Source organism: Atta colombica, unplaced genomic scaffold (assembly GCF_001594045.1).
Source record: "Atta colombica isolate Treedump-2 unplaced genomic scaffold, Acol1.0 scaffold35, whole genome shotgun sequence".
Taxonomy (NCBI): Eukaryota; Metazoa; Arthropoda; class Insecta; order Hymenoptera; family Formicidae; genus Atta; species Atta colombica.
Window position 1 is genome coordinate 897557 of NW_017259459.1, and position 22652 is coordinate 920208.

General features: G+C 35.1%; 1 protein-coding gene across 1 annotated transcript; it reads left to right on the forward strand.

Annotated features, from left to right (window-relative positions):
* Positions 1–153: 153 nt before the first annotated feature.
* LOC108690721 (transcriptional regulator ERG homolog) lies at positions 154–21225 on the forward strand. The gene is made up of 5 exons (XM_018198157.1): positions 154–589; positions 4325–4384; positions 16325–16384; positions 19560–19797; positions 20733–21225. Exons 1-5 carry the CDS (start codon positions 505–507, stop codon positions 21067–21069), a joined length of 780 nt encoding a protein of 259 aa, XP_018053646.1. The 5' UTR covers positions 154–504; the 3' UTR covers positions 21070–21225.
* Positions 21226–22652: the final 1427 nt, after the last annotated feature.

Here is a 22652-nt window from a genome sequence, read left to right on the forward strand (position 1 = left end):
CGCAGGCCCGGCCCTCGTACCTCGGCGCGGAACCAACCCCTATGCGACCTCGGCGCCCTTCGGGGGCGGAGACCTCGCCCGCTGGCCCTCGTCGATCGGGCGCGTCCTGTCTGCCCCCGGCGACGTCGTCGTCCGTCTCGCGCGAGCCGGCAGTGTCGCTCGGAACGGGTCGGCAAGATGATCGGCGCTCTTATTGGCGCGCAATCCACGTACAGTACGCTCGTGCAGACGACCATCGGTGAAACGAGAGTAATAACACGCGGCGCTATCCACCTCGCTGTCGTTCGAGGGTGAGACGTCATTCGCTGAGAACATCTGAGATCATTGCTGATATGACCACGTTTCTAACCTCGTCGTCGTCGCGCCTCGTGCCGCAGCAGCTAATCTGCAAGTCGACGGTGCCACGATAAGAGTGGCAGCTGGCACGCGTAAAAACACCCGCCGTACCGCAGGGAAAAGCAGCTGAAAAGCGCGCGTCGTGGCGCGGGTATACCGCATCGCGCGATGCTGGACCTCAAGAGCAGCGGTACCACCGCGGCGGAGCTACCACGCACCACGGCGTTCACCAATCTATCGATGCTGTTCGCCGGTATGTTCGACGTCCACGCGTCTGTGCGCGCGGAATCGCGCATTTAAGCGTGCCAGATGTTCGGTAGTGTGGTGATAAATCGCGCTCTCACGCGCTCTCTCGGTACTTACCACGCACGATAACGCACGTGTCCACCTGCCTCCGAATTCCGCGCTCGAAACGCCATGTCCCCATGTTGCTACCCCCTGTCCTACGCGCGAGTGCCTTTATAAATCTTTTCGTGCTACAATGAAAATAAGAGCTTGCGATTTTATACTTAATATATCGTAAACATTTGTCTTTTTATGCGGAAAATATCGCGCATATTTTTGTAAATATTTATATTATGTTATTTTATTATTTTAAATAAAATATATAAAATACGTAAATATACTTTTAGAAGCAGATATACAAGTCTAATGGGGCCAGACACAGGATTAAAGCTTTAGTAGCACGTAACTTTTTTGCGTGTTTCGTGTTCGATAGAAAATGCGTATATTTTTAAACGCATTTATTCGCGATAAATGTAGTTAATCTTATTAAAACAGAATATGTAAAGTGTCTTGAAATTACTATATTGCCAAGAAATAATTAAAAAATTCAATGCATATTCATTGTAAGTCTTTCTGAAATTTCTATTTCATTGTCTCACAAAACTATTGTTGAGTCTCTCATTATCTCGAATATTTGTATCAAGTTCTTCAGAGCATTTCATTATTTTATTACTAAAACATTAAGCTATATGCAATAGATGTTGATAATTATGATAATGCAGAAGTGATTGTTAGTGATCACGTGACTGGTAAAAGTGACAGAAAAAAGCAAACTTATTAATTAAATTAAACAAACTATATCTTGTAAGATTATCTTATTGTTAGCTCACGTATAATTTCACGTAACTTTCGACGTATTGATAATTCGAAATTAAGTTTATATTTTTTTTTTATTTATCTTTATTAAATTTTTGAATCATGTGTTATCAATTCCTGTCGAAGACTGATCCATGGATCGGAATTCATGAAGTACAAACAAAACGAAAATATATTTTACTTTTGCCATTGTTGAATTTTATTGAGCTTATTTATTATATTAATGTTATTTGCAATAAATACATTAATAGAAAATTTGGGAAACTTAAAATAAAAAATGATAAATTCCATAATAAAACTGTAAATAAATCTTTGAATAAAACATGTGTCATATTATATAATATTGTCCTAATAAATATTATAATTAATAATAAATAATAATGAATAATATAGTTAATAAAAAATATATCTTAATTTATTGTACATGCAACATTATAATTACTCTGTAAATCAAATCAAAATGTTTATTACAAATAGTATTAGTTGTATATCCAAGGATTCGGTAATTCATCGGAATTCTCGCTCTTTAAGCTATCTATATTCCTCTTAAGAAAGAAAGAGTTCATAAGGATTTTGCGATGTAGATTTCGTAATCTTGCAACACAGTTTCTCAAGAAACCCTAAGAAAATCCGACGCGTATTACTGAACGATTGGCGCACCCCTTAGCACTTGAGAAACGTGAAATCCGAGGATCCATTAATGGACTCCGGGGTCTCCAGATCAAATGAAGGGGGCAGTAAAGACGAAAGATCGAGCCGCAGTGAGCGCGCGGGTAGCTCGTTTTGTTTGCTCGGAAAGTCGGAGTTTCTGCCGCGCGGTGTGTGACGTACCTACGTATGTACACACGAGGGCCGACCCTTTGTGCCAATAACTGCGAAATGAAAATATATCTGTTCGCAAACATGCCACCGACGGCGATGGTGACGCGTATGCTCGCTCGGCGCCGGGAGCTCTCGAGAGAACTCTTGCGTGGCGAATAGAACATCGCCGTCGCTATCGCGAACAACTAAGCGCACGTGTTACAAATAATTCCATATTTGTTCAATAAATTTTTTGCCTTTTTTGCTCGGATATTATTCGACCAAGCAAACCGTTAGATCGGCGATTATTGATCAAGTAGATTCAGAAAAGAGGAAATTTAAACAAAAACATTTTTAAGTATAAAAGAAGTAAGTTGTTACAATTGCAAGATTAATATATGACTGGAAGAATGTGTAATAACAAAAAGTGGCTTACGAATTATGTAAAGAGTATCACGCAAAAAAATATATATAATAATTTTTGCTGCTCCAGCTAGAATTATCGCTGTTTTTTGTATCTGATAGAAAATTATGTATCATACGCATAGAATTTATAACACAAATCTAAATTCTATCTCTGTCATCTATATGATTAGATGCAATACATATCCAATATCGCAATACTTGTTAGAAATTTATTTTTTATTTTAGCTAATTAGTATTTAGATAATTTTCGCTATAACTGCAAGATCACTTTTTTGAGTGATTGCTAATTAGAAAATGCTGATTTAATTTTATACAAAAAGAATAGTTTTGCTGAACCATTTAAAAATTTAGATACAGTGTGCAAATAATTTCATTGAACCATTAAAATAATTATGTAAAACTAAAATCTTGATACAAAAAATTTTAACATTCCAGCAACCAGTTTAAGTGGTCTACATAATTATTTTGATAGTCCGAACGAAATTATTTTTAGATTTATATCTAACTAAATTTTTAGATACGTCAGCAAAACCATTCTTTTCATGTATATGAGATTTGTGTAAAAAATAAATACGATAAATTAAATATGATAATATTGAAAAATGATATTTATTTTCTTATACTTATTCTTACGTTTTTCTTATATTGTATACTACAGTTACATGTGTTTTAGATATTTCTTATAAATAAAATTTAATTCGTTAAAATTGTTTCATCTTTGATTCTTGTAAACTAAAAATTATTATGATACATAAAAACGAGTAACTCTTCTAATTTTAATGTCTAATATTTCAGAAATTGGGTTTTTATGATTATGAAAATTATTATGATTAATACAGTTTGTACATCTTCTCATTTTTTTTCTACACAAAAAGAATGGCTTTGCTGAAAATATCTAAAAAGTTAGCAAGACACAGATCTAAAAATAATTTTATTGAACCTTTATAAATATTGTATGAGAGATTCAAAATGATTGCTATAATGTGAAAACTTTTTGCAGCATTATTTATTATGCTTGAATTTTCTACGTAATTATTTTGATGGTTCAAAATTATTTCAGATCTATATCTATCTAAATTTTTAAATACTTCAGCAAAATCGTCTTTCCACATAACATATGTATTTTATAAATGAATGAAACAGTTAAAATTTTAAAAATTTGTGTAGTCACAAATTTTTCAACGTCTGCAACTTTGAACGTAAATAGCTCAGCTACATTCTTCTTTATTATACAAATTTACGTCGAATCGAGAATCAATTTTAAAGACGAGATATGCTTATGCAACGCATATATATAAATTCTCTCGCGTATATTTCGCTCTCACGCAGGAACGATCAGACGTTAAAATATCGTAAAGATTTCGCGAAGAAGAAATTGCGATTTTCCCTGTCGAAGCTGCCACGATAACTAGAAGCACTTTCAATCAGATATACTTTACGGCTTCTCATGATTCCTCGAATCGATTAACCGGTAATTGCGGACGATATATTCGCCCGCGCTACTGACGTGACCTCAAAAAATGTAATCACAATCCGGCTAAATCACGAAATATCTGCGTGGGTCGATAAGCCGTAAATTTCCAACGCGCGTCGAAACAAATCGAGAACTTTGCACTGGGAATAGAAAGAAATGATTGAAAAATATTTCCCCTGCTTTCAGATGCTAGCAGCTCTTATAAGGGAGGTTGGAGCCACGCCACGTCGCCGGCACCTGGTCAGGGTGAGTCTCACTTGAGTTTATTTACGAAGGTGTTTAGCAATATTAAGAAAAGAATGTATGAAGACAAAATTGTATTTATATACACAATTGTATTTAGCAAGTTTAATTCAGATAGTAGATTTAAATTCAATTCATTTCATTTATAGAATACTAAAAGAAATATAGTTATACAATCTTGAAAATATATGTTCCGTCTCTTATTATTTGCAATTATAGAAAACACTTTGATATTATTAATATTAAACAATAACTATTTACACCATTGCGCTTTTTACATCTTTTTTTGAAACAAATCACAAAGACTAAATTTTCTCATTCATACAAATGCATCTCAACGTGGATATGAAAATAATTTATATATATACATATACATACATATTTCTCATATTAATATATAAAAAAATTTTGCTGAAATATCTAAAAATTTAACTAGATATAGAAAATACACAATAATTATGTAGACTCTTTTAAATAATTATATTGAATGTTCAAGTTGATTGCTAAAATGTCACTTTTTTTGTATTATCGTCAATGTCTATACATTCTATATAATTATTTTGATTAATTATTTTCAGATCTGTATTTGGCCTAATTTTTGTATACTTCAGCAAAACGTTCTTTCTGAAAGCCAAAGCATTAACTTTGATTGTGTAGTAGCTAGAACTCACAATTAGATTATGTAGCCCTATTCCAGCCCTAATCACCACTGACAATCAACAATTGGACTTAACTCTTTCATTTCTTTGATTTCCGTCATATCAATGTCAAACATCAAACCAGGGTGATTTTCTGAAAATTTCGCGATGCCCCCTGCGTGCCCCTCCTTGTCTCATTGTCCTCGCAAAACTCCTTCTATCTGAGAGGGAAGATTTTCTTTTTCCTCGTTTTCGGTTCGCTAGACGCTACGTATACCTAAAGGGTGGGTCGCGGCGCCGCTGGGTGCAAGTTCACGCGTCGCGACGCTCCGGCTTGTTCGAGCAAGCTTTGTGCGTGCAGACGCGTAGAGGATGCGAGAATGTGGGTGTTGGTGTGGGTGTAGGTGGCGTCCCGGGTGCTTTGTGGCGCGTTGAACCGCGGCCCCTTTGTCGTCGACGGAGAGCGAGCGAACGAGCGAGCGGAGGAGAGAGAGGGTGAGGAAGGGTGGCAGAGAGCAAGCCCCGGGGGCTGTGTAGAGACGCCTGCCCGCACAGTGGTAACGCCGAAGAGCAGGCCCCACCCTGTGTGGACGCCAACACCAACGCCTGGCACAATCATCTCGCAGAGATCACAGAGACCTGCCCGCAGGCATCTTTGTTATAAACGGCTTTTGGTCGCCACCAACCAGGTTACAACAGTCCGGGCGCTGTTCGAGATCACCTCCGTGGGGCGAGAGAATGTAAAAGTCTTGACTTTAAACGCGCATGAAACCCGTTGGCGCCATCAGTGTCCACTTCGTTCTTGTATTCAGAATTGCATTCACGACTCGCGCATTCTGCCGTGTCACACCTTAGCACCTTAGGCTTTAAACGTAATTTAACACAATGTATGATATGACGAATATGCAGCAGACTACGTATGATTTTGCATTATAATTTTGTGTTAAGAATAGTGTGCAAAAATAATGTCCTAAGATTGTCATGTAAAATTGAAAATTATAGTTCTATATATAAATAAAAATAACGGATCTGCGTTGCTTATTATTTCTTATTCATAAATTAGCTTCAATTTACCATAAATTTTTTATCGGTACTATTATAACTATTATAACTAAGAGAATAGCGCAGAACGAAATTTTGCTCTTTGGACTTTATTTTGAAGCACTTTATAAAAATTTGAATAAATTATCTGAAAAGATCTCTTCTTAATAATTAGAATTAAATAATTAGAATTGTATTATTTAATAGGATTCTATTAATTAGATTCTTTTTAGAGAAGACTTCTCGGAAGGCAGACTTTGGATCCCTTTTTCGCATTGCATTGGAAATTTAATTTTCAGGTATTTCTCGCGATGACGCACACATAAGTCGCTTTATGGTATGGACTCGAGGGCATTTTCGAATAATGTGCTCCAGCACCGTTCTCTGATCTTGACAGGCGCAGGGTCGCCTTTGACTCGATTTGCACTTTGCGCATCGGCGCGAAAGGGAACGACATCGTCGTCATCGCCGAGATTCATGAAATTACATGACGTGACGTGTGTTGACCCGAGGGCACTTTGTGGTCTTCCGGACCGCGTGAAATTGAAATTACAAGCTTGTCTCTTCGCATAGCGACCCGACTTCAAGTTATCGCGCGCTATTTTCGAGATTCGTTAGATAATTACCGTGTAAAGGATAACACTAGAAGAAGTTGAAGAGGCTTAAGAGATTGTAACGCCTATCCATAAAACATAAATAACGAGCATAAAGTGTTTAAAAGTGTACTCGACTCTGAAAACATTATTTCAATAATACTAACATAAAAGGCGATGGTACTTGTCACTTAAATGCAATGACAATGTGAACATTTAAATAAATGATATAATATTTTAGTTAAAATAACTTTAAATAGCTTAAATTCTAATTTCTACATGTCATATAATACAATATATATCCGTATTGTATAAATTTTATCTCTCAAAATGTATCTACCTTTGTGTTAATAATATTTCAACGAGATTGTCATAATATTGATACAGTTTCTTTGGCTGATAAATTTTAAAATTTTTAAATTTATGAACTTAAACTCTTATTTTTGTTTAAATGAATTTTATATAATAATAATTCATCTAAACAAAAATAAGAATTTAAGTTTATAAATTTTTAAATACCAAAAAAACTGTATCATGTACGCGAAAAAAATTCAGCGAATTGCTTGTAAGCGAAGCGTTTTAATGCAAATTACTTCCTGACTTTACTAGCGATGTTCCGTAACGTCATGCAAGGACAATGATGAACTGACACTCATGAATTAACACATTAGAGATATATCTGTAAACCGAGTAATTCGAGTATGTTCATTAATGTTGCTCGCGTGTTTGGTAGCCCAAAGTTATTCCATGTCCCGAAGCAGGTCATGCTCATGTAACCTTTCCGTACCGAAATGCGCACTGAAACGTTGTACTGTTCCACGCGATCCAATCTAAAGTCGAAGTGGTCAAAAAAGCTTCCTCGCGTGAATTGCCTGAAGCTTAATTATCTGTGGCGCTGTCAGTGTTAGCAGTCCAAAATTTTATAGTTTTTGGACAGATTTCCCAAGTGGATTTATTACTCTCGAAAAACAGTTCAAATGTATCATATTTGATTTAAGTTACTCCAGTTATGGAAGGCATTAAGTACGTATATATCAGATCAATTTGATTTAAACAATTTTTCTTTCATTTTAGAGAAAATTAAAAGAGACTAGCTTCGCGTACAATCTTCTATAATTAAATCTTGAATTTTATAAAAATTTAATAACATATTCTATTACATATTCTATAGAATAAAATTGTCTCTGTCTAGATGAAATATAACTAGCTACGTATCTTTATAATTTCCTACCAAACGAGAACTATTAAAGCTTGATGAAGAGCTTTGTATGATTGTACTTTTCCCTCTTCTTCATATTCTTCTTTATAATATAAACGGAAGAGAAAAAGCGCTTCGGTCGAATTCATCGGATATAAGCAAGGATTGATCTGAACGCTGCTTCCATTGCGCGATGGTTTATACCTTTACATCGCGAAAATAATATAAACCTCAGCGGGTCGATTGGAGAATTGTCGAGGCGCGCTGGCGCGTCCGTTGAGAAACATCACGTCGCGTTATCGACCACCAGCCGAGGGTTTCAACGGGTCTGCCCACTGGCCAGGAAAAGCGACTTTAAGACGACTCGTAGAACAATAAAAGCACTCTCTCTTTCTCCTCCTACCTCCGTCGACGTTGCTGCCCTTCCGCTCCCTGTACGCCTTGCGTGACTTCCTGACCCGAGCCGACCGACCCCTCGACCCCCTACGCGTGTGTATGTATCTGAGGGCAACCTCCCTATGATAATTACGTACTTCGAAGCGGCGCGTGCCTCGGCAATTCGCTCACGCGGCCGATCGCGTATGGCGTGACTATCCTCGACACCATAGGTAACTATCTCACCGTCGCGTCGCCCTAACCCATTATCCAGTTTTGATTTTACTTTCTTTAAAATATGTACGAAGAGATTGACGCGCGCGCTAGAAGGTACAATTAGGATATCCCGATAATGAAAAGTTCGAAAGATATCTAAAGACGATCTAATCTTTTCAACGCCCTTCAAGTGTTCTTTAGATACCTAATCAGATTTTTTATGTATGTAAAGACTTTCTTGAAAATTTAAGTACATGAAACGTATGATTTCGACAGAAATGTGTATGATAAAAATTATTATTTAATCTTAACCCTTATTGTACAAGAAAGAGTCATCACTAATGAGCGATTTCTGTTCGTGCAAGTTTCTTTGAGTCTTTCAATAATTATAAATTATACATTTTATTATTTTCCAAAATGAAATGTCCAAAATGAAATATTTATTCTAGAAAGTTGAAAGTATGTTGGTGAATTTTAGAGATTTTTTTTAATCATTCTAAACAGGTGAAAAAAACGGACGGATTCTGCCCCCGTTTTATATGGAGGCATCAAATTGTAGCTGGTACATTAAGAGTTAATTAAAATATTCACATGGATTCAAATCATGCTCTGGACTTCTTTCAGTCTAGAGCAAAGATTAAAAAGCTATCTAAATAAATACATAGTTTTTGTGTGGAATTTTAATAAAAACTGAATTTCCAAATTCCAAATTTTTCAACTAAATACATTCCGTCTAATTATAATATGTTTGATTTTTCGAAGTGTTTACATTATTTCTTGTAATTCAATATCTTTCTATCGCGATTTTAGCCAGTGTTACGATTAGGAAGAAATAGATTAACAACGTATAAATCGATTTCGAATCCGTGAGAATTTCCTAAAAGATTGAAGCACGGATTCTAACTTATCGTGAGAGAGAGAGAGAGAAAGAGAGAGAGAAGGGAGGGGGTGACCGGAACCTCGACCAAGAAGAGCGGACGACCGGATCTTGCTGGCATGGGTTCCGTTCGCGGGGTCGCGGGAGCGAAACTCTGGGGGACATGGATCCTGGGCAACAAGTCACTGGGAAACGGCGCGTGACCAGCGCATTCGTGCTGCCAGATTTACGACAATAAAAATGAGGAAGGATAAGCGGTACATCGCCTCTCTCTCTCTCTCTCTCTCTCTTTCTCTCTCTCTCTTTCTTTCTTTCTTTCTTTCTTTCTTTCTCTCTTCATCCTTTGGGAGGAAACAGAGGTGCCCATCGAATCATGATGCGGTTCACATTTCATCGCTACTTCGAAGAAAATTTATTGAGTACTTTTTCTGTGCGCACTCTGTACATTTAGAAAATGTCATTGCCAATTCTACACTTCATTATTGTAGATCAATCTTTTGACATACTAATTAGCTATTAATTGGTTAGATATATCTTACTGAGTACATATGTTTAACAAATAATACATTTATCCGTTATAATAAAATCTAAAAATTCTTTACAACGTTAATGATCGTAAGCATTGATATACATATATTAAATTAATAATTAATCATGGAAGTACTCATTATATGCAACTAAAAATTGAAATATTGGAAATATTTATAAAATCCTCGAGTATAAACATATATAGGTGTTATATTTGTGATAAAAAATTTGGATAGCAAAGTTTGAAATGCTTTCTGGTTACATGCTAATCTGGTACGAGTCGCGTGATCTTTTCCGCGTTGTTGGAAAAACGTATTGGTGCGATAGAGCAAAGTACGTTCCATCTCGGTTGGACTGTTATATCCCTGGCGATACAAGGCCCAGTAAATTGGAATCGCGCGGAAGAAACGTCCATAGCATATTGCAGGGGTTGCGGGATATGTCGTCAGAGTCGCTGTCGCCGTTCGCATTATGTCTTTCGGTAGTACATACACGGGCACGTGCCTATGCGTGACACGTTCACGCATGGCTGCCTGCGTTCAGGATTCTCCCCCCATATCGGCTCGCATTCATCTCTGATTCCTTGTTGGGGTGCAGGGATTGCGTTTCCACTTTAACCGTGCGCAGTCGAACGTCTATCGCCTACATACGGAAAAAGTAGCCGATTTCGTCGAGAAGCCATGAGTCGAAACATCCGTCAATGTCGAATCAAATATCCATTAATATCCGCATAAAATTACAATAATTAATAATAAAATGGAACATTCTTAAAATTTGATTTCTATAGATAGTGTCTTCTTCAGAAATAATATAAAATATCTCAACTCATCGAGCCTTATATTTTATTTATAGATATTTTGACCAATTTGGAATTGGTATTTTTCTTAACAAAGACATCGATAAACAAAGTTGTAATCTAGAAACTGAAAGTCTGCTCAGGATTTATGTTTCAGAAGTGTAAATGAATTGCAAATATTTTATTTTGCAACATTTTTAATGATTCTTTACATTCAGCAATTTATTTACCTGAAATTTAATATAATCTCTTTTTCTTTTATGTTTTATAAATAGTTTTCTTTTATAAATAAAAGAGAAAGATAAAAGATAAAAGAGAAAGAATTCCCATTGAAAGATTGCGCAAGGAGCTCGCGTGGATACATGAAAAATACGATAAACAATACTTGCAGGCCGCTGATATCGTGCGAAAGTACTCAAGTCAGAGACAAGAATCTTTTTTCCTTTTTACCAAGTCAGCGCTATATTCACGCTATGCGATAATTAGAAAACGATTAATTTTCTTTCCGCGCTACGCAGCTCGCTCTTACAAATAACTTTTGCTACGCCTGCCCTTATCTGACAAACAAAAACATGTTACCTCCATCACGGGGCACGAATCGCCCGCACGTCCAACTTCTTAAGAAAACCTCATTTAACAACTGCGACTTCCATTTTTTAGAAGGCAATTTACTGGACAGTTAGTCGATACGGAGCACCTCCTTCAGATATTTTGATGTATCAAATAAATTAATCGTAATCATGACGTAATAATTACTCTTCAATATTCTTAATTCATGATCGATAATGTCGTAGGACTTGTACAAAATTCTTGAAGAAGGTTTATTTAATCACTGTAATATATTAAATTAATGCCCATTTCTACCAATATAAATTTAATCTCGGTTCACTTTACTCTTTATTCTTTTCTAAAACTAAAAAAGATAAAAAATAAAAATGAATTTACAGTCTTTACTTAGAAATCATTGTGTCAAGACATAAACTGCACGTATATTCTCGAAATCTATCATTATTTTATCAGTACGACTGTCTGAAAACATTTTTGTTATCTATGTATTTTTATTTATGTAATAGAGAGTACGGTGCTTATGTTGTGATTCCAATAGTCTATCAACTGTTGGGAAATCCACATCCATTACATGAAGAATTTGATTGCGGAATAAAAATTTATGATAATGGATAATGGATAATGGATAATTCATTCTTAAAAAGAAGTCGAAACGTCAAATTTCTATTGTATTGCGCTCATCGAAATCACATCAAGATTTATGTAATAAACTAAATAAATATAAGATAATCGCATTAATAACTGCATTGAATCCCACAGCCGTTATTAATTTTTATCATATAAAAAAATAAGATATAAACCAAAATTAATCTGTAATGCATTGATAGAAACAAATCCAACAAAAGGACTCTAAACAGAAATATGCCTACAATGTGGGGAGATTTTCAAAAATATAAATGTTTTCCAACCTCTTATTTCATATCTATTTTCGATCTTGTTCGGTCTATGAAGATATCTTTTCGGTTTTTCGCACACGTGTAACGTAGAGCACGCGATCTCGTTATACAAAGCTGTGCGAGGAAATATTCGCGTTCCACGGCATATTTCCGACAAACTTGGCGGAACGTCGACAAGAACGACGCAAAAAATAATGCTCGCCTGAACTTCATCCCTACATGCAGGACCTATATCGTATGCAGGTATAATCTGTCCTACCCTTTGGAAAGCGTACGAGCAACTTACCATGCTCAAGGCTCAGCACGTTACGCTCACTTACTCATTATTACACACTGCATGGCAACGTGATTTATGTCTGAAATAGAACTGTGCAAACTGCAGCGTATGAGTCAGTATCACTTAAGACTATATGACTAAAGATTATGGATTTAGGTCGCAGTCTAGCGATAAACTGAGCGTGAATGAGACAAACGGATGGAGGCACTTCTAATGTACATAGATTTTGAGATTTGTCAAAGTATATACGGAAAGAACGATTTTGAAAAATTTAGTTAGATACAGATTGAAAATAATTTTATTTGGACCATCAAAATAATTTTTAGATCTGTATCTAGCTAAATTTTTAAATACCTCAGTAAAATCATTCTTTCCTTGTATATTTTAATTGTTAATGTTTGCCAAAATTTAAGATATAAGTATAGAATTTCGTATAGTACACGTTACACATAATAAAATTATAAATAAAACTCAAGCTAATTAATCATCATTTGTGACTAATTTGAAATATCAAGATTTAATGCTCCATCTTTCTGACTAAAACTAATGCGTTTTTTCTTTGATTACAACAATAAAAATAGCATTTTTTTACTCCACTTTTGAAGTATTCAAATAAACATTAATAAAGTTTTAAAATAATCTCATAAAATACTTCATACATTTGTATTCTCATTTTACTCTCATAAAACTCACTTCTAAAATATCCACCAATTTGGACCGATTCCATAGTTCTCGATCAGTGACATTTCAAAATTAACGTAACGGAACGATATTTCGATATGATAGGAATGACCGAATAAATGATAAGATTTTGTCTCACGGCGCGTCTCACGGTGTTTGCTGGAACGCGTCCAAAGTCGCGTGGGGGGGCCGTGGTTCCCTCTTCTTTCGATGTCGCGACACCGAAAGTGGCATTGTACGCGTCTGAGACCACCAAAGAGTGCAGTAGCACGGAATGACGACGAGTTCTTTGATCCTCCCTCGAAGAGGCTACATGCCGTCTAACGGGATTACCCCGCCCCGTGTAATTGCTCGTGAATGCGCAGATATACTCGCGACAATGGGTACACGTTGGGACCTCATCGATTCGAGGTGACGTGAAACGAATCACGATACAATACGCAAGATCGATCGGTAAAAACAACTACTTAATAAGTTAACAACACTTTCGCACGGAGTGTACTTTCTGTTAATTCATATGACGTATTTATTATTTAAAGGAATTTAAACGACTTAAAAAAGAAGGTGGATTATGGATTTGAAAAAATTGAAATTTATTTTCTGTAGTAAGAATATTGAAAAGATCATTATTTGTTAAGCCTTCGAAGCTAACACTTATATTTGATTCTTATTACTAAATACAGAGATGGAACATAATCCTTGAATAACATAGATGTAGAAATTAAACAATAAAAGTTCTTAAAGAATCTGTTTACAGTTAACATTTGAAAAATTGTTTAAAACTTAGAACCTCAAAAAGTTTTTTAATTTCTTATTTCCAATTGTTTGCAAGTTAAGAACTTTGATATCTCAATATTTTTATCGAAAAAAAGCGAGATCAAATTTATCAAAGAAGCTATAAATAAGAATTAGAGATATTTTATAAGAACACACTGTGAAAAAAAATGTGCTTTATTCTTGTTCCCATTTTTTAAACACTTAAAGATGTTTTAGTTTTAAACTTTTTCAACAGACACTACAACAATCTCCTTGTAATCGAATGTTAAACAAGGATGAAATGATGTACGCGAGCATTGCATTAAGTGAAACGCACCCACAGTGTTTTAAATCCAAACACATAGAGTGTTGTGTCTATTGACAAAATTTAAAACTAAAACATCTTTAAATGTTTAAGAACTGGAGACAAGAATAAAACATTTTAATATCTTAAACACATAAAAATTAAACACTTCTTTTTTCAGTGCAGTGTATCATAATAGGTTTTCCAAAACGATAACAGATAACAGATATTTAGATAATTCAACAGATTTCGCATCGTTTATTATCTATGTTATAAATTTGATGGAGCTATCATCAGTGATACCCGTTGTAAAGCTGTCGATAGGACTCGATCGCGGTGTCGAAGTTTGCGTTAGAGAAACGAGCGCGACGACTCGAAGCCCCGCGGCTATACTGATTGCGGCGGACCCTACGACCCGTACAGACCCGGGAACGGCGTCCCCGACCGGCCGGGACCCTCATCCAAGGACGTACCCGCTTCCCAATCAGAAGCGAAATCAGATTGTTTAACACAGCGGACACCAACTGCTATTTAAAGGCAGCATCTGCCCCATGGGGCTTGCTACATTCCGACGCGACGACGTTCTATCATGGAAACCGTTGTCGAGAATGTTATCATTATGGGGGAGCATCATTCGCATTGATTCTTCACAAATCGATACATATTGGCGAGAATATAAATGAGAACGAATATTTCTTACAGTTCTTAACACTTACAAATGTCTTGTCAGAAAAAACTGTCCAGAATTGTCCGATTCGGTTCTCTTTGAAATATATCATTAAATACAAAAACCTAAGAGATATGTGTTTTTTTATATTAGCCCAATCTCAAATTTAAGGAGTGAAACCCTTTCAAAATGAATAGGTATGGGAGTATTATTGAAATATTAAATTTTTGAACAATCTAAATACACAGTTATAAAGTATATATAAAACCATAAAAGTTTTGTCTAAAATATTTTTCTTCTCATCGTTTTGTTGATAATTGGAATCAAAGCGTTAGTTTTGAGAGGTTGTTTCAGTTCTTAAATCTGAGATTGGGTTAATATAAAAAAATACATATCGATTTTTATGTTTAAGAACATATTCAATAAGAATTGAATTAATCCGGATAGTTGTGACAGACCATTTGTTAGTTTAATGTCTATTCTGTGGAATAAATGAAAAATGTATGTGATAATAATCAAACTATGTACCTCCCCTCCTCCGAATTTGCTTTTTAATTTTCTTTAAACAAAAATAGTTGCTCAGTTGAAAAATTCAGATAACACAACATTTTATTAGCTAAATAAAATTTTAACAATTAATTTTCAGTTCTTTATCACTTGAATAAAATTGCAACATAATTATAATATGCTGCATTTTATTTTTAAAAAAGTATTACAATAATAGTATAGGTAAACAATAAACAACTAATAAAATATTTAAAAATGATTTTGAAGCTTATAAAACTTGAAGTTGAACTATAAAAAATCATAAAAAATGCGGAGATAAAAATTAAATATGAATAAAATGCGCATTGATGCGTACGTTAATGACGTGACGATCTTCGAGCCAATTTGGAAATATCGCAATCCCACTGATTTTCGAGTAGAGCCAACCGACTGACCTTTGCAGGCTATCGCCTGCGAGCTATAACGAGCCAAAATTAAGGGGCATTGTACCCTTAAACAGATTGCACATGTCCGTGCGTGAACGTGACCCCTAAGGCTCTTGGACGAAAAACGCTCGCACGAAGAGAGAATTCTCGTATGATAAGACGAAGAGAGGAGGCCTACACTACGACGGGGATGACATGGCGACGAAAACGAACGGGGAGATAAACGTACACATAGCACACTCAGCCCCGTGTGTTTGCCTACACGGAAATCCTCTCTAACGGATTCTAACGCTCGACCGAGTTTGCACTTTTTCATCTTCGGACCGATGACTTTCCTCCCGCGATCGAAGTATTCTCGAGCCACCGCTACATGAAAGTGTTTGGAAATCATCTGGCATCTCCTTCGACAGATAATTACGCGTCTGTTGTGATGGGAACTACGGTTTAAATTTGCGAATGAATCGCACAGTCATATTTTACTGTTTTATTTGAATCCAGAACTCTTTTCATTTCTTAAAAACGAATCATTCATCCTAAATATATTTCTTCCTGTAAAATTTTGATGGGGAGTAATGCATGGATGCGAAACATCCTGTTTCAGGCTATGGAAGCAGCTTATCAAAGACAGCACTGGACACGCACAGCCATCTCAGGCAGCCTGGTATGTAGTAGGTAGATATTTTTGAGAAGTTAAAGCGTTCACTCATTTAACTCCAGCTAAAATGAATTCTAGTCAAAGATATTCGGTAAATTAATTTAATTAAAATCTCTACGTGTTAAAGTCACTAGTTTAATATCGATCTCTAAAATAAAAATGATGACAAATTTTTAAGATATGAAATTTTTTATTTAGTTATCCCAAAAAATTGTTCCAAATTTCATTATAGATGATAGCATGTAAAGTCTATCTCGGATGATCTGTATAATTTGAAACAAAATTTCGTATAGATTTTTATTTATAATTTTATGTAATTTTATATCAAACTATGTGTAAATAATTATTGTACTATCATATCTAACAATTTGCAATTTTTCTGTAATAATAAGATATGGTGCTTGTTTCATAAAATAATAATCCTTATTCTCTTCATATGTGTTCTATGTTATGACAAATTATGCATTAATCTTTGTTTTGAATTACAAATTAAGTAGATCACTTGACATGGCTTAAATCAAGGACTCAGAGTACAAGGTCTCTTTTTACTTGAAAAGCAGGTTTATCTATGCGATAATCAAACAAGGTCACTGTTTCTTCGCGCGTCATCGATTCCTCAGAGTTTCGAATCGCGATGAGAAAAGAGCCTCGAATCCTTGGGCGTAGTCGCATACCAGTATTTCTCCCATCAGTTCCCTCGTTCCCGGCAGATAAATGGGTGTACCGCGCCCTTTCCCATTATTAACTTGTAAGTGAATTACCGTTCGATCGAAAGGCGATCACTCCGGCACGCATTCAGCGGATTCATCGGGCGAAACGACCTTTGAGGTCCGGCAATTCCGAATCCGTCCCCATCATCCGCGTCTGTCCCCCTCTCATAATCGCTCGACTTGTATTTTTATGGGGTTCGTCTTGGAGTTCTCGTATCAGGACTCGTATCAGGACTCTTCTTCGTTCAGACTATCGAAATCATTAAATCGGGACGTTTAACCTCTTCGTTAAAAAGTCTGTGATATTTTTTTTTATTTAAAAAAGAAATTGTAAGGTACTTTCACTTATACACATTAATTAGACCTATTGTTAATCCACAATCTTTAACCATCTTAATTTATAATTACTGTTCATAAGAGTTCATAAATCCCCTGTAGATTCAGAACAAAATTATTATATAAAAAATTAATATCAAAAATGATTCATATCAAAGTTTAGAAAAATAATATTAATAACGAGAACATTAAACTTTTAAATAAATCATATTTTAACATTTTTAACGTACTTGAGAGAGTTTTAATAGTAATTATTAATATGTTTATATACACAATAGCACACCGTCTTTATCACAGTTTATAACTAACGTTATCTTTATTCCATTCTTAATCTACGACAACATTCCATGTGAAAATTATATCATAATCTACAGTAATTCTATAAGTTTGCTCTCTTTTTATTATTTCTTTTTTTTCTATTGATTCTTCCAATTACGTTCATATCCTAATATTGTTATATTCATCTTGTAGTTTAACATTTGAGTAATTTAATGTTGAGTAAGGAAAATACAGACTGACATGAGTTTTCGAAAATGTTTTTGTTAGTTGATTTTCTCGATTTGAGATATTAACGGAGTAACGAAAATGCTTCAAATTGTAGGAACACAGTGGCAGATTATGAATTACTTGCCATTTTAATTTTTCCTTTTTGCCAATACTATTAGGATTATTTGACTTCTTTCATCTTTTATCATTTTGACATTCTAATTTTTAATCCCCTATGACTTTTCATGTGTAATTGAATTTCATTTCTTGTAAATTATATACGACTGAAGAAAATTTGAAATTAGTTTCGCTTATTTTTGTATTTATTAATTTATTTAAATTCACTTAATATTTTATATTTTTCTTCATTTTTGCTCTTCATTAATTCTTTTCCTTCTATTATTATAATGTTATACGCTATATTTAAAATTCTATTCTATATTAAAAAATTCTAAAAATATAATTTTATATAAAATATTTGTGTTATGTTACTCATTATTTCAGACAATAAAATTCTAATTGTACTTTTGAGCAAAGCTTAGTGCTAAACTATTGCGCAATATTGCAAATAAAAATCGATATATCGAGTCGCTTGTCTAAACCTCCGAAAAGCTTAGAAGACACTCGTGTCGCCCTTTAAACCACTCCGTCGACAGTTTCTCAAATTGAAATTATTATGATCCAAATGAATTCTATTCTATTGTGAGGTTGCGATTATGTTCTTTTGTATGACTGTAGGACCCTTCATGTCTGAGCGGCGGCAAGCGTCGGTGATGACGCATTGTAAAGCTTTTAAAGGGTGATACGGGGCCCTTGAAAAACAACTGTGTAATGGATAGGTATATCCTACATGAAATTGCAAAAAAGTTTATCGTTTGTGCTTATTCACAGTGTGAAAACTGAATTTACGTTTATTGGTATAAATCACGCAAATATTTTGCTCTTACACATAATTAATAAATTGTAGTATTAGGAATATGATTTAGTTTTGAGGGTTTTGCAAGAGATAAGATTAATGTCAGTGTTATCGAAGACGTTTCAATCACAGCTATTATTTCTCAATACTTTAATATTATTCCATGATATTTAGCCGTTTGCTAACAATAGACGCAATAAACATCGTATTTATCATTTAAAAATGACACTTCTTAAAGAGCATTTTTCGACATGGATTGTTTTTGTTTTTTAATCAGAAGAAAATAGCGGCTGTCATAGAACTCTGATAGAAACTTATGGTGATGTTCATCAATTAAGACGTGTGAATATCGGTTCTGTCGATTGAAAAGTGGTGATTTCAATGTTAACAATAAAAGGAAAATGCAGATTTGCAAACATTATTAAACAAAAATCCACTACAATTTATGTCAGAACTTGCCAAAGAATTAAATGTTGATAACAGTTATTAAACGTTTACGTGATATATTGTTTAAATAAATCAATTTTTGAGAAAAAAAATCCTCAAAATTACACTCCTAATAATATATTTTAAGAAAGGAGGACGTACTTGACATACTTGACATACTTGACTAGTATCAAATTTGATCTCGTACTTGAGGATAAAATTCCCTCAAAACATATTTACTCAAGCAATCTAATAATTAAATAAATATGAAACTTGCCAAGTATTGTAAATCTCTTATGACCCACAGATCCCTATCAAATGTTCGGGGCGACGAGCAGTCGTCTCGCAAGCTCTGGTTCCGGACAGATACAGCTCTGGCAGTTTCTACTCGAGCTTTTATCGGATTCAAGTAACGCCGCGTGTATCACGTGGGAAGGAACCAATGGTGAATTCAAGTTGACCGATCCCGATGAGGTGGCGAGACGATGGGGCGAAAGAAAGTCCAAGCCTAATATGAATTACGACAAATTGTCGAGGGCCCTGAGGTGAGTTTCAGGAAAATCTCTCCCATCGCACCGCGCCGGTTCGCAACTCGCAACAACAGCGGCGTGTTTTTCTCGAATGTCAAAATGGAAAAGCCATTAACGGACCATCATTTATGTTTTGACGAAGTTTCAGAGTGAAAGTAAATTCGTTCGATACGTGAACGTTTTGCGTTTGCTCGCGCGCACGTGTGTGTGTGTGTATGTATATATACATATATATATGTTGGTGTCGCGTCGGGATTCAGGGGGTGGCGAACAAGGGAGAAATTTCAATCATCGACAGTCAGACTGACGATAGACATGGCTATTATTTTTCCATCAGATCCACTGATTATATTACACGATTGCTCTTTTTGATGTCCCTTTACTAATCGTATAAGAACTCTCTGACAAGCAAGCTCATTTTCAATGTCAAAGTTGAAGACGTTGAACTTAGAATTCAATTTTTTATCGCAAAATTTAAAAAATAATGTCAAATATATATCAATATAAGAAACAACATACACACAATATTATTTTGGAAAGGAACAGCAAATAATGAACTGTCTTTGAACTTATCATTTACATAATTTATTATCGTATTATACTTATATTAAATAATTTTACTAAAATTAAAATCATGGCTTTGAAAACAATATATAAATTTTCGTTTTATTTGATGAATTTTTAAGTCATCGCGTAACGGTTAGAATTGTCTCAATTTTCTAAGTTTGATGGCAAATCGTACATGCCAATGACAAATCTGCCAATAAGATAATAAAGCTAATGAAGAAAAGTTAAAGATTTTGGGATAGTCCCCGAAATTTAGATATGCTGTCCAATTTTTTAAGAAAAATCCACAGAAATATTAGTTTCAAGCTCCTGAAAATGTAGATCTATTATCACTCAACGTTAGAACTCATAAAATCTAAATGGAGCGTCCGATCTGTTTGCAGGTATTATTACGACAAGAACATCATGACGAAGGTGCACGGCAAGAGGTACGCGTACAAGTTCGATTTCCAGGGACTGGCAGCCGCGACGCAGCCGGCAGCGGCCGATCCGGCGGCGTACAAATACCAGAGCGAGCTCTTCATGTCCGGTTACGGTCACGCAAAGCTGAACCTGATGCCGCCGCCGGCAGCATCGGTCTCGGTTTCCGTTCCCGGCGGTCTCTTCCAATCGGCATCGAGCTATTGGTCGACGAGCCCGGGCGCCAACTTGTATGCCGGCCATCACACGGCCTCTGGACACGTGCCACCTCATCTCGGCACCTATCCGCATTACGCATGACCCGCCGCCGAGCACTGGGGTGCTCTCGGCACACCGCGTTGAAATGTTTCTACTGAAAAAAAATGTACGGAGCCGCATCTGCCACCGTCGTCGTCACCACCGCCGTCGGCAGCATGTGAAATCGTAAATTGCGCACCACTCGGCCCCTTATCCCGCCCCCGCAAGCTCGGATCGCACATTGTTTCAGGTACTTGCACGAATCTGTCCATATCGCGTTATATTGTTTGCAACATTATCCTTTCGTAATGGATCACAAAACGATCGTCGCATTTCCAATGATTCAAATGAATGCGAGTAGCAAAGTAAGTATGACAATAAGTTTTGTAGCGTCTTTTTCTCCCGCACTTGGGGAAGTATAATTAAACAATGCAATCAACATGTTGCCTCTCTTATATTCAATGTACATTTCGTTTTGATAGTGTTCAACAACGCTCATCAATTGTTTATTTTATTTAATAAGTTATCTCTCGCCTCTGCGTCAAAAATATCATCAAGTAATACTTTTGAAAAACAGAGAATATCAATATCAAATTTCTCATAAATTTCTAATAAATTTAATGATGAAGAAATTATAAAATTTTTGAAAGACATTTGCAGAAAAAGGAGAAACAATAGCGCGTGATATTGTTTCAAAATGATACAAACATTTATTGAGTTGAAAGAACTTTCAACTGACATCTCTACCGATAGGTACATATTTCAATTGAAGAGTTTCAAGAGTGCTTCTAAACGTGGAAACATGAGATGTTTATAGTGTATAGGAGAAGCCTACTTTGAAAGAGATAACATTAATTTAAATGAGTGAGTTACATTCGAGTCTAACTTTAAATTTTATTTGTGAACTTAACTCATTTTTATTTGTGAACTCAGCCCATGTTTTCTGATGTACATCTGACAATTAAAAATACAAATTTTATTGCAAAAACCACTCATAGATATATTTATATTGAATTTAAAAGAAATAAATAAAGGTATTTTCACTGACCAATTATTAATGAGTTATGTACAACAATCTAGATCACTGTCGGATCGTCAGTAGTAACATAGCTGGTATAATCGAACGTAAGTAGTAGACAATCCCGTAAGTAATAACGAACGAGTAACAGACATCCATCATCAGCGATGCATGAAAAGAATGGCTAAAATAACTAAAATTTAGATTTACTAATAAGAAATAATTTTATTGAACCATCAAAATAATTATATAGGTCAAACTGGTTGCTAGAATATTAAAACTCGTTGCAGTATTATCATTATGAACGTTCTACATAATTATTTTGATAGTTCAACAAAATTATTTTCAGATCTGGATTCGAATTTATATCACATGCGAAAATCTATAATATATACAGATTTTCATTATATAACTATAGTATTTTCGTATACTATAGAATTTTTATATGTGATATTTTTCGAGAAGATCCCTATATTCAGCTAAATGTTTAAATACTTTAGCAAAGTTGTTTCTTTCATTCATTCCTTCCGTTTTTTCCGCAGAATTTATTAAAAATACATATTTTTTTTATTAAGAAAATATTTTATTTAGAAAACATTTAAACAAGCTTTGTGTAATCATTAAAGTT